At 42.3% G+C, this 14,668-nt stretch overlaps 1 protein-coding gene across 1 annotated transcript in view; it reads right to left on the bottom strand.

Moving 5' to 3' along the window:
* Window positions 1-2,230, bottom strand: part of cplx2b (complexin 2b) — a gene marked incomplete at its 3' end in the record, with an annotated part of 17,874 nt that extends 15,644 nt beyond the window's left edge. The window contains exon 1 of the mRNA XM_084331666.1: window positions 2,197-2,230. Coding sequence (XP_084187792.1) covers window positions 2,197-2,227 — 31 coding nt within the window. The 5' untranslated portion in view covers window positions 2,228-2,230. The remainder of the gene's footprint in view (window positions 1-2,196) is intronic.
* Between the last annotated feature and the right edge of the window lie 12,438 nt (window positions 2,231-14,668).

Raw genomic sequence — 14,668 nt, 5'->3', positions numbered from 1 at the left:
TAGATAGATAGATAGATAGATAGATAGATAGATAGATAGATAGATAGATAGATAGATAGATAGATAGATAGATAGATAGATAGATAGATAGATAGATAGATAGATAGATAGATAGATAGATAGATAGATAGATAGATAGATAGATAGATAGATAGATAGTTGACATAGTTGACATAGTTGACATAGTTAACAGTTGGTGAGAAGTAAATTGCTGCATCTCAACTTGTACAAGCCAGCGAATGAAGGAGGGAGAGAGGGAGAGAGGGAGGGATGGGGAACAGAGAATGGAGACTGGCAGTGAAGGAATAAATCACCTGTTATTATCAGGCATGGTCACTGGGCAGATGAAAGCAGAGCTGATTGAAGTGTGTTGACCCTCGGCCCCCCCAGCGGCTCCTCCGTGGCGCATGAATCCACCAGGCCGTGACGTGAGCCTGACTAAACACAACACTCTGTGGGGCTGCTGGTCACTGTAGTAGCCAAACGTCGGGCGGGGCAATATGGCGCAAATGTTCATATCACATTCCCAAAATGGTTCTTACTGTGTTGACGGTATAACCATATGTCATGGTATTTGGTTTAAAACTACCTCGTTTTTTGACAATGCTGAGTGCAGACCATTATCGATCCTCAGATATTATGGTATTGTCTCAATAATCACACGCACTGGTATGAGTTTATATATGCAGGGAGTGATACACCAGCCACTGGGAAGTCCATTCATTTATTAGTTTGTCCACCAAGTGTTGACCCGAGTGCTAACACGTTTATCGTCCATCAACAGCCCGTCAGACTCCTGCGCCTCCTTGTTTTTCAACTGACAACAGTCAGTCACCGTAAATACATTTTCCGCCTGCCATGAGCAAAATGGCAAAAAAAATTGCCTCGTCATCTCCACCAAAATGGAAAAGAAGTTGATGAAGACTTTAGAAATAAACTTCCTTTGGTCAAAACTCACTATATAGATATGATCAGAGCCTCTCGCTACCTCCAGAAATCAACCAGAACAGAACAACCTATACCAACCAACTTGTGTACACACTGTAACAGCTGGATAAAAAGCCATTTAAAACCCACGGGACATTCTCGGTACTTAGCTAATGGCAACACCTAGCCATGTTGCCGCTGTAGCCCTAATCACAGTGAGGGATGCGGTCTGGCACACCGCTTACAACGATTCACGCATCCGTGCTCTGCATGCCACGTCGATCAAGCTGTCATGATGGAACACACGCTCTACTGGCTGAGGAAATATCATATCTCAAGCATGCTGAACCGATAATGCATAATATTTCCCAGGATTTTAATAGATGATCTTCATGTGGCATTGCTGCTCTACTCATTAGATGGTATAAAGAGGAGAGAGAGAGACAGGGAAGAAGGAAGAGAGGTTATGACGTCAAAGAGGGTGGAACATAGGAAGAGGGGAATCAGCCGGGAACATTTAAATCCCCTTTTTAAAAAGATGCACTGATTGTCATCCCGAGTTTATAATGTCAATATGTTTCTAAGACCCTGAACATGCCAAATCTGTTGCTCAGTGAAATAAGCCTCCTCTACTTGTACTGGTATAATCAATTCTACCTCTCACACCGCCTATCTTTTCAGAGCCGGTGATGGAAGTAGCCAGCGAGAGTGATGTCTCAGTTCCTCTATGTCTCTGATGGCGTGAAGTTAAGACCAAGGATGGGATTTAAACTCACAGTGGGTCAAGTATGTGGTACAGAGGGCCAGTGTCATGTCGTCACACTAGGTGTTTTCTTCTGTTTGTTTCACAGTTAAAATACATCCGCTAATATAAACTTGCCTTGCCTACTGTTGATGATCTCCAACATATGCTATCTTTTTATGCTTGTTTTATGTTTTTTTATGTCATTTTAAAACTGTGATTTGCCTTACCTTGCTGCTATCTTTTCTCTGCTTGTTTTATATGTCATTTTAATCAAACCATAAACAAAGTGGCCTATTGGGATGCAAGATCCTAATGTGAAAAACTGTGATTTTATATGTCTGCACTTTCGGCTGTAAAGCACTTTGAGCTGCAATTCTTGTATGAAAGGTGCTATGCAAATAAAGTTATTATTATTATTACACGTCTGACTGCATCACAGCCGTACTGACGTACGTTCTCTCTCTCTCTCTATCACGTTGAACGGAATAGAAGAAAAACGATGCAAGACATAGATGAGTACTTACCACCTAAGGCTTGTTTCATTACAAAATCCATAGTTCCTGCTGATTCCCGCGATCGTTCTTCTCAAAGCCGAAGAGAACTGAGCATGCAGCCACCCAAGCCTGGGGTATCTGGGTCTTTCTGTGTGTCTCTCTCTCTCTCTCCCTCTCTCTCTCTCTCTTTCTTCCTCTGTCTTCTTGTTGCCGTTTCCTCCCACTTTACGTCTCTAGTGAACCTGTGAAGGAAAAGAAAACAAATGAGCAGAGAAATGGAGAACACATGTTGTTTCACATGTACAAACAACAATATCCCATTAATACTTAGGATACGCGAGTATTCCGTTTTGGCTATAGAGTAAACATCATTTCCCGTTTATGATGAGATTAGCCAGCAGCCTGATTATGTGAAGCCCTGAGACAATAGCTAGGATATATTGTGCCGCCGTTATTAGCCGGGAATTTAGCCAGCATTCAGAAATTGAAACACGATTTGCATGAGAAGGTTTTCGTTATCAACCTTATAAGGAAACGAGATGGGAATGAAATGCTGTATCGTAACCAAACAAATCCAGTTTGTATTACATCATGCATTAAGCAGATTGACCACCCTATTACGCATACAGTCCACCATGTTATCATTAATAAGGCCCACCCAAGTATGTTTCCCAAACTGATACAATAACCCATTAAAGGTAGAATCTGTAATGCCGTCAAACAGCGCCCTCTAGGTAAAAGAGCCCCTCTTGGCACAACACTTTGTTTACATTTCTTTGGTTTGGTGTGATGTGCAGGTTGGATTCGAGTGAGAGGTATTTGCATTGCTGGCCACATTGTAGAGCCTGAGGCGTGGCCAGCAATAGTAACCCCTGACCCACACATTAAACCAAAACAAAGACACGTAAACAATGCACTGTACCAAGAGGGCGCTGTTTTGACAGAATTACAGATTCTACCTTTAATAATGTTTCATCTTGCTTTCCACTGCCCAACAGTGTATATTGCTGGTCCCACAGTGTATATTGCTGGTCCCACAGTGTATATTGCTGGTCCCACAGTGTATATTGCTCTTCCCACAGTGTAAACTCACATAGTAGCTCTACAATAACATTAACATGTACATTTACTAGTCACTGTAAGTGTATTCATGATTAATATGTTGCACAGATATGTTTATAAATGTACACATTTACATTTTACATTTAGTCATTTAGCTGACGCTTTTATCTAAAGCGACTTACAAGTTCTGTATGACAAATCATCAGGAAGGGCACAATATCAGCTGAGCAACAATGTTCATCAAAGTGTTGAGTGCTACAGTGTAGGTTAGTTTATTAGGACAAGTGCATGACAGTAAGGCTAGTTAGGGTTAGATTTTTTTTTTAAATTCAGATAATGGTTGAAGAAGTGCGTCTTTAGTCGACAGCGAAAGATTGGACGGGTTTCGGCTGTCCTAACTGGGGTGGGTAGTTCATTCCACCATAGTTCATTCCACCATACACGACAGCTCATAATGGTATCAATAACAACACTAACTACTCAATAACTACACTACATCGCAGCTGTGAATAAGAAGACTTTCTCGTCAATTCACACAAGGCAATTGAAATGTGTGTTTTAGCATATCAATACTAAATACACATATACATATCCCCCTACACATGTGTATTTCTTCAGAGGTCAGAGGGGTCAGAGGTCAGAGGTCAAAGTGCTCAAGGGCAACTTCAGCAGCGCCAGCGAGCACCGGCGTAGACGCTAGATCCCAACCGCCCTCTCTACTCACTAGAGCTCACCGCGCTGACTTCACTTCTATCGCCGCCCGGGGGGATCAAACCGGTGACCTTTCTGTTACCATCCGGCGGCTCTATAATCTGTACGACATCCCTCAGTAACAGACGCGCTGCAGTCGGGCCACTTATCTCATACGCTGCCGGTATGATAACCCATAATGGCTGTGCCTTAGTAAAGCCTCGCAGATAAATCCTCCCCGTTACATTCCGTGTGTGAGACGGTAGCCTTGGGGGACAGTGCTTATGTAAAACCACTAGATAATCAGACTTTATAAGCGCTCTGCGTCCCCCCTGTGACACAAATCCTATTTCCTAGAAGAGCCCGGATCGATGCCGGGGCCGCATATTCGAAAGTCAGCGGAATCAATTTATCCGTTCTGTAATACAATACGCATTGATTAGTCATCTTTTCTCGCTAACTAATCATAAATATTTCACGGTAAATGAAATGATATGGTTGTTTTTTTGGTATTGATCCATTACTCACAGAATGCATAGAGTACTGCATAACACACACACACACACACACACACACAGACATGCACTCTTCTCTTTCTCTCTCTTTGACACACATACACGTATATCAACACACACACAACCATTTGCAGTGAAATTCCTTCCTACAGCAACAGATATTTCAATCTATGTCTTATAAACATCTTTGTCATTCTGTCTGTGAAGAATTAAATGTTCCACGTCTCAAACATCTGCCTCGCGATTCACAACAAGAAACTATTTAAATGGTAAATGGTTGCATTTATATAACAGCTTTTATCCAAAGCGCTTTACAATTTGTTCCTCACATTTTACCCGTTCGCTCACACATTCACACACCGACTGCGGAGGCGACCATACAAGGTGCCAACCTGCTCATCGGGAGCAATTAGGGGTTAAGTGTCTACCTTATCATTTCCTTGAGCTGCAAACTATAATTCATTCAAGATTGGGAGTCGGGCCGCAGAGCTCATGAACGATCCGATCGATTAGCACCAAGAGGAAACTGGCTGTCCTTCCTGGCACTTTGGGGGCGCTGATTAACCGTCTGTAGTGTGGCAGTGAAAGCACCTTCTGTAGTGTTGGTAGTGAAATGGTTAACCTTCTATAGTGTGGTAGTGAAAGGGTTAACCCTTTTGTTGTGTGGCAGTGAAAGGGTTAACCGTCTGTATATTGTGACAGTGAAAGGGTTAACCCTTTGGTAGTGTGGCAGTGAAAGGGTTAACAGAGTGTCCTAACTCCTTGGAGTGAGACCGTTACAAGATATTTGATCTGAATAGAGGATAAAATTACCAGCGAGGCGCGTCATGTTCTACAGTGTACAGCAGGTGGCCCGCGAGGATGGGGATCATGGAAGTCAGTTTGTAACTGTGGCTTCTTCGCTGCTTCAGGGGGTGAAGAGAGGCTCATCTTGAAGAGGCCCATCTCAATACACACCAGTGTTGTAGTGCTGGAGTCCGAGTCCAGGACTGATTTTCAGGACTCGTGACTCGACTTGGACTTGAGCACTGATGACTCGGACTTGGACTCGAGTATTGACTGCATTCAGACTCGGAAGGTGCAGACGAGGACTCGGACTTGTTCATTGATAAAGTTATAAAAAAAATTGTTTCGGCTATTCGAACAAGTAAGTAAACTCCCTTTGAAATGATGACCGGCCGCTGTGTTTATGTTTAATTTAGACCTTTTTTTATTTGTATGGCAGCTCTTTGACTGCCAGAGTGGAGTGGACTCAACCTTGATGACTTGGACTCAGACTCGGACTAGAGTAATGGGGACTCGACTCTGGCTCTTCTTTGGTGACTCGGACTTGGACTCGGACTCGAACACTGGGGACTCGAGACTTAGTGACTTGACTACAACACAGGGAGGAATCTGTGTGTGTGTGTGTGTCTGGTTGTCCTTCACATATCTTGAGAACCGTTCATCCGATCGGCTTCAAACTCGGAGGGTGTATTGCTGGACCCAGGGGAGTGCAGGGTCAAATATAATGCTTCCATTTGGCCACATGGCATCACTATAATGCATGTTTGTCCTTTGCATATTTCAAGAACCGTTCATCTGATAAATTTCCTGCTTGCCAACCCCCCCCCCCCCCCAACAACACTGCTGTAAGCAGCAATACCGGGAACTAACAACTGACCCGTACTGAACGACCACGACACGTGTGGCACTGCACTACAGAGCAGAGACAAACACATAAACACACGTATAGGCATGTGTGTGCACACACACAGAGACACACACACACATAGACACACACACACACACACACATGCATACACACACAGACATACTTGACTGTGGATATACATAGACAGACACAGATGCATATAGGTAGGCTACACGCCATGTATAATAAACATAACACTGTACACTGTACACACAGAAACAGACAGATCTGATGATATTCAGAAGAGTTTTTTTTTTTTTAGAAATGTGAATCGTGAAAAGGAGATGTGTCTGTGAGTGTGTCCATGCATGTGTGCCTGTACATGTGTGCTGTTATACACACACTGCTCAGCTTAGCTCTTTATAGTAATAACATAGCCAATGTATTTTTCAAATGAGTAATACTTGAAGCAAAACCACCAGAACCTTCTCTTTGGTGTCTCTGTCTCTCTCTTTGCTGTGTCCCTGGCTGTATGTAACGCTACGCTACGCTAGCTACATATCACAGCCTGAAAAATGAACGGGTAATGAGATTAACCCCGAGGTCTGTATATGTCATGTCATTTTATATTTACTTACTCGGAAGCATTCTATAATACCTAATTTATTTACAATTAAACACAAGATACTTGTGCCCTAATGATAAGGATAAGTACTCAATGAAGAAACCCACTCCCGTTGCCAAAAGAAAGTCTAACATGCCTATAATTATATAATATATACTGTATGTAAATACTTGTATACTATGGAACTACACACTACAACTGTATTATGTGGCCCATAAAGGCTCCCAAACGGCATTACGATTAAGATTATTTATTTATTTATTACCCAGGGACAGTGCACATTAATCAACATATTCAGTTTCAACATCAATGTAAATGTACCAGAATTAGCTAATGAGCTCGTTTTCATCTGTAGTCCCTGCCTACCATGCATGTTTTAATTTATTGGCAACTTCATCAGACCCGTTGCCCCGTTGTGTGAACTCCACGTATTGACGACGCCGAGGCTACATATCATCACTGTTGTTTCGTTAACGACAGCGACACGTCCAGAAGGCTCAACAGTTAGTTGTAGCCAGGGACGTGCACAGGACTTTAGAGGGGCAGGTGCTCAAGGGCTGAAAAGGGCACAACACTTGTGTGTATATATTAACCGAGCACGCGTAGCGCGCAAGCACAATTTTTAAGGGCCCTTTTCGGGCAGGAGGCCCCCTTTTTATGCTTTTTGGGGGGGTTATGGTGATCAAATATTGAATATTGAACTATAATAATCAGTGCAGGAGCTCACTTATCCTTGAAAGACACTTTTATCACTGACTTAAAAGGCCCATACATCTCCATAAATGTTCAGGGGGGAGGGAATAAGTGCTTACCCTACAGACCCCAAGAAGTGCTGTATATTCTGTATTGTTTAATATAAATGCATTTTTTATTCCAATCCCGATTTGTATTTGAGATTCCCAAATCCCATCGGACTTGACTTCTTCGTGTCCCTCAATGAGTGTAATACCAGCATTCAACTGTATGCACAGCGGTTTCTATCATCATCATCATCACCACCCACGCTATGCATAAAATATATAGGTCCGCGGAGAGGCACGCTGAGGAGGCCGTGCAAACTGCAATCGAATATGGGGCATCTCTCTCTCTTTACCTAATATTTAGATTCTATCCTGAAAATTTTCAGTTGGAAGGGCAGTCTATATACGTAACGGTAAAAAAAAAAAAATAAAAAAATTATTATTATAATTTCATTTAAAAAAGGGCACTTTTTTGATGAGGCTCAAAAAGGCAGGTGCTCAAGCACCCCTTGGCCTCTATGTGTGCACATGTAACAGAGGCAACTCGCCCCTGCCACGAATTCGACCATGCCTTGAGTGGGAGTCGAACCCCAGGCGTCCGCACTGCGGGCGACATCACAAACCGTTGCGCCAAGAAAGGAATTCCCTCCTAAGCGCTCAGTTTGGATGCCTCTGGGGAGTGAGTTTTACACCCGTTACACACGTGCCTGGTTGTAGCGTCCCAGAACCCCCCTCCTCCAAGCCAGCTCTCATTTTGCATGATGCCCACACGGAGAACATAAACTGCGGGTGACTTGTTTGTCAAACACTCGCCCCTGAAGTTGTTGAAATGGTCCACTTTGTCAAAACGTCAACATAAAGTCTGTCTGCTTTCTGGACACTGACGTTTTCATTCAAAGTCACATTGGATATACAGACTTTACACTGAAGTTTTGTTCCACCCACTTCAACAACTTTGGGTTGAGTGTTTGCCAAATAAGTCTCCCTCATCTTATGTTTAGTAGCCTAATACAGAATGTGTCGCTAGAAGGATCTTAAATTAATCTCACTATGTGTTAATTTGCTTGGCTGTGATATGTAGCTAGCTCAGCTTTTCTACTGTGTCCATAAAGAAAAATGTTACTGATTGAACATGCTCTCTCTCTCTCTCTCACACACACACATACACACACACACACACACACACACACACACACACACACACACACACACACACACACACACACACACACACACACACACACACACACACACACACACACACACACACACACACACACACACACACACACACACACACACACACACCTACAACCTATATCTCAGATCTTTAATATAGCTTTGGATCTTGAAGATCATTTGGTTGTGCTGTTATTGGAGTGACTGCCCAAAAACATGACTCTCACATAGGTGAACCACCATCTTCTCCGATTCAGTAAAAAACAATGACTCGCTCGCTGATCTCACATCTTTAATGTGCTCCATCCCTATCTCACATCTTTAATATTGGCTTGGACATCATTTGATCTTTCTGCACTGGCAGATCGCTTTGATCGTCTCCAGAAATTTAATTTGTTTGACGTGATAATCTACGTTTTCACAAGACATTTGACCTGGAACAACTGCAATTGTGCCCTGTTTCAATAGGTTTGTTGTTATTGGCCATGCTCAGGGATGCATATGATGTGAGGAACACAGCCTGCAGCCCTCAGCCTCTATCCCAGATCTTTAATAATGGTGCAGAGATGCTCTGATACCGCTGTTATTGGAGAGTGAGTCAGGGTCCTACAACCAAGACAACGGCGCATGTTGAAATACAACTCGTCCCCAGCCCTGTGTGTGTGGTGTGTGTGTGTGTGTGTGTGTGTGTGTGTGTGTGTGTGCCTGTGCACAAAATGTTCAATTTAATGAGACGAGATTCTAGAAAAATAGCCAAAAGGAGAGGCTGTCATTCTCTAGGGTGAAAAGCCCTCATCGTTTCCCTTTAGGAGAACAAGCTGTTGCCTTGTGTTAACAGCTCAATCTTTACAATAATACCGACGATGAAGATGAAGATGAGGAAGATGAGGAGGAGGAAGATAACGATGATGTAGATTATCAAGATGAGGAGGAGGATGATAAGAAGGGAGAGGATAATGATGCTAATGATGAGGAGGATGAGGATGATGATGATGATGTTGATGATAATGATGATGACGATGATGACGATGATGATGATGATGATAATGATGATGATGATGATGACGATAACGATGATGATGATGATGATGATGATGAGGATGATGATGATGTTGATGATGATGATGATGAGGATGATGATGAGGATGATGATGATGATGTTGATGATGATGATGATGATGATGATGATGATGATGATGATACTCTAAAATGTTACAGGCTGGGAAGCAAAGGTTAAAACATTGCTCCCGATGAGCAGGTTGGCACCTTGCATGGTTGCCTCCGCCGTCGGTGTGTGTATGTGTGAGTGAATAGTGTGAGTGAATGTGTGAGTGAATGTGTGAGTGAATGTGTGAGTGAATAGTGTGAGTGACTGTGTGAGTGAATGTGTGAGTGAATGTGTGAGTGAATAGTGTGAGTGAATGTGTGAGTGAATAGTGTGAGTGAATGTGTGAGTGAATAGTGTGAGTGAATGTGTGAGTGAATGTGTGAGTGAATAGTGTGAGTGAATAGTGTGAGTGAATGTGTGAGTGGATGTGTGAGTGAATGTGTGAGTGAATGTGTGAGTGAATAGTGTGAGTGAATAGTGTGAGTGAATGTGTGAGTGAATGTGTGAGTGAATGTGTGAGTGAATGTGTGAGTGAATGTGTGAGTGAATGTGTGAGTGAATGTGTGAGTGAATAGTGTGAGTGAATGTGTGAGTGGATGTGTGAGTGAATGTGTGAGTGAATAGTGTGAGTGAATGTGTGAGTGAATAGTGTGAGTGAATGTGTGAGTGAATGTGTGAGTGAATAGTGTGAGTGAATGTGTGAGTGGATGTGTGAGTGAATGTGTGAGTGAATAGTGTGAGTGAATGTGTGAGTGAATAGTGTGAGTGAATGTGTGAGTGAATGTGTGAGTGAATGTGTGAGTGAATGTGTGAGTGAATAGTGTGAGTGAATAGTGTGAGTGAATGTGTGAGTGAATAGTGTGAGTGAATGGGTAACGTGTGAGTAACAAATTGTAAAGCGCTTTGGATAAAAGCGCTATATAAAAAAAAGCAGCCATTTACCATTTACCAAACATGAAAGAATATTCCATTGTGTTTCCTTCAGTAATCAACAAGATTACCTTTTCTTTTGTAAAGTTTGTTTATTTTTTTCAACATACACATATGGGTTTAGTTAGGCATGAATACCATATATGGGTTTAGTTAGGCAAGAATACCATATATGGGTTTAGTTAGGCAAGAATACCATATGGATTTAGTTAGGCATGAATACCATATATGGGTTTAGTTAGGCAAGAATACCATATATGGGTTTAGTTAGGCAAGAATACCATATGGATTTAGTTAGGCAAGAATACCATATGGGTTTAGTTAGGCAAGAATACCATATGGGTTTAGTTAGGCAAGAATACCATATGGGTTTAGTTAGGCAAGAATACCATATGGGTTTAGTTAGGCAAGAATACCATATGGGTTTAGTTAGGCAAGAATACCATATGGGTTTAGTTATTCAAGAATACCATATGGGTTTAGTTAGGCAAGAATACCATATGGGCTTAGTTAGGCATGAATACCATTATGGGTTTAGTTAGGCACAAATATGAGTTTGATTTGATTTGAAATCTTCATTTCGTATTTATGTAAATAAATACAAACAATATAAAATCAAAAAAATCATTGATCTCAAGAAATTTAATAAAAATAAATAAATAAATAAACAAAAGCAAAACACAGCCTGACAAATTAACGGGTAGTTTAGTTAGGCAAGAATACCCATATGGGTTTAGTTAGGCACAATATTTCAACACATCTTTTTTAAGAGCGTGCAAATGTCAGATGGGGATGACATCATAGGGTTAAAAATCAGATGTTGATGTAAATAAAGTTTTAGTCTGTAAAATAAGCAGAACCTATAGGTGGTTTACTGAAAAAATACACAGTATTACAAAAAGAAAATACTCCTTGCAATAGTATTTTAAATAAATAAATAAAATAACAGTAACGAAACAGCACCATGGCAACCGTATTACAAGATAAAGACATAAAAAGAACGTCATACACATTGTAATTTGTACTGGAAAATTAAATACTAATGTCTAAACTAAAAACATTGTGATGTGATCATTTTAACCATATGGTCCGGCCGCAGCAGGACCAGACTTAGATTTAGATTTAATACAAAACCATGACGGAGACAGACTTACCTTGTGAACAGAACCCACAGCCACAGGCGAGACAGCAGATGAAACCTACACTGTATGAAACAAACTTGGCAGCTACTGATTCACCAATCGCACATCTGAAGACGGTGACATCTCTCTCATTTTCTCTGTCTCTTTCACTTAATTCTACTCCTCTTCCTCTCTCTCTCCCTCCCTTGCTTTTCCCTGGCTCTCTCTCTGTTGCTTCTTACTCTCTCTTTCTCTCCTTTTCTTTCTCTCTCCTTTCGCTCTCTCTCTCTCTGTCTTACTGACACTGACACGTCATTATTAGAACACGGTCTGTTTCTCTCTCACCCACTCCTTCGCTCTCTCTCTCTCTTCAAAACACACCCACCCTACCCCCGCCACACACCCTACCCCCGCCACACACACAATCACATACACACACACACCCTACCCCCGCCACACACAATCACACACACCCTACCCCCACCACACACAATCACACACACACACATACTCACACCGTATAACCGCCATACACAATCACATGCACTTACACACACACATGCACACCATCCCCCCTTTCTATCTAGCTCTTTCACTCAATCAATCTCTCTTTCTCTGATACACACAAACACCACACAGACGCACATGCACACACACGCACACACACACACGCACACAGACAAGGCACTTGATTCCTTGATTGATTGATGATCCAGTCCACTCTCGTTTCTTATGTTGCCCTTGCAGGTGTTTCCACAATTAACACCAAGGACATGCAAGAGACACGCAACCCGACACCTGTGTGTGTGTCTGTGTGTGTGTGTGTGTGTGTGTGTGTGTGTGTGTGTGTGTGTGTGTGTCTGTCTGTGTGTGTGTGTGTCTGTCTGTGTGTCTGTCTGTGTGTCTGTCTCTGTGTGTGTGTGTGTGTGTGTGTGTGTGTGTGTGTGTGTGTGTGTGTGTGTGTGTGTGTGTGTGTGTGTGTGTGTGTGTGTGTGTGTGTGTGTGTGTGTGTGTGTGAGTGTGTGTGAGTGAGTGAGTGAGTGAGGGAGTGAGTGAGTGAGTGAGTGAGTGAGTGAGTGAGTGAGTGAGTGAGTGAGTGAGTGAGTGAGTGAGTGAGTGAGTGAGTGTGTGTGTGTGTGTCTGTGTGTGTGTGTGTGTGTGTGTGTGTGAGAGTGAGTGAGTGAGTGAGTGAGTGTGTGTGTGTGTGTGTGTGTGTGTGTGTGTGAGAGAGTGCGTGAGTGAGTGAGTGAGTGAGTGAGTGAGTGAGTGAGTGAGTGAGTGAGTGAGTGAGTGAGTGAGTGAGTGAGTGAGTGAGTGAGTGAGTGAGTGAGTGAGTGAGTGAGTGAGTGAGTGAGTGAGTGAGTGAGTGAGTGAGTGAGTGAGTGTGTGTGTGTGTGTGTGTGGGGGGGGGGGGGGTGTGTGTGTGTGTGTGTGAGTGAGTGAGTGAGTGAGTGAGTGAGTGAGTGAGTGAGTGAGTGAGTGAGTGAGTGAGTGAGTGAGTGAGTGAGTGAGTGAGTGAGTGAGTGAGTGTGTGAGTGAGTGAGTGAGTGAGTGAGTGTGTGTGTGTGTGTGTGTCTCTATCAGAAGGAGATACAAGGAATCCCTTCACTGCACGACTGGTACCATTAGCCTCTAGCATTCAGTGTATTCCAATTAATGAAACAATATGACACTATTTTATTTTTTGTCAGGCACAATCAGCGGCACATACGGTCAGCCTGAGTGAGGCGCGCCGGTGAGGTGGTAGAAGAACATTTTAATTAATACTTAACTAATTGCTCGGCGCGGCCCCCGAGAGGAATGGTTTGAAACATTCTAATTGTGTTCTCATCTCAGCCGTGAGGCGCAAATTGATTGAGGAACACAAATTTGCATCATGGTATATAACGCCAAATCAATTCCACTTGACACGTTGAGGAAGAATGGACTCCCACTGCAGCAGACACTGCAGTCATATCGCAGGATGGGCACACAGCGGAGGGCATCGTACTGCCATCCTTATACAACCAGCGGGGGAAAGTAAATAAGTAAGTATTTGTACTTACTCTCATCTCAATACATTTTGAATATCGAGGAAAAGTGCATTTATTTCGGTCATTCAATTCAAAAAGTAAAAATCATATATTATATAGATTCATTACACTGAGTGAAATATTTCAAGCCTTTATTATTTCTTTAAATGGTGATGATTATGGCTTACAGCTAATGAAAACCCAAAATTCAGTATCTGAAAAGATTGTAATATTACATAAGACCAATAAATATATACTGTATATATATTACAGAAATGTCGGCCTACTGAAAAGTATATGCACTCAATATTTAGGTCGGGGGTCCTTTTGCATGAATCAATGCGGCGTCACATGGAGGCAGCCAATATAATTATTTCCTACTTTATTGAGATGCACCTGTAAGTACTGTGCTGAAGAACAATTATACGTACCTTTGTACTTTTTAAGTCCACTACATGTATCTGAACCCATCAGTTACTAGTTACATTGACCAATGGTTGATTGAATGCGAAGCATCATAGAGATTGTGTACTTTTACTTACAGTACATTCAATATCAAATACTTCTTGACATTTACTCAAGTTGAGTTTTGAATGGAGGACCTGTACTTTTACCCGGGTAACTATTTCATCTGGGTAATTCTACTTGTCCTCAAGTAAAGAAACTGTGTACTCCTTCCACCACTGTATACAACACAGTGCACATACTGTAGCAGGGATTCCTGTCAAGGTTCTATCTCTATTCTCTCTCTCTCTCTCTCTCTCTCTCTCTCTCTCTCTCTCTCTCTCTCTCTCTCTCTCTCTCTCTCTCTCTCTCTCTCTCTCTCTCTATCTCTCTCTCTCTCTCTCTCCTAACATCACAGATTAAAATGAAGACCACGGCCGCAT

This window comes from Notolepis coatsorum (assembly GCF_963971535.1).
Source record: "Notolepis coatsorum genome assembly, chromosome: 16".
In the NCBI taxonomy this organism is placed as follows: domain Eukaryota; kingdom Metazoa; phylum Chordata; class Actinopteri; order Aulopiformes; family Paralepididae; genus Notolepis; species Notolepis coatsorum.
The sequence above is the reverse complement of the archived record's forward strand: the minus strand, read 5'-3'. Positions and strand labels throughout refer to the sequence as shown.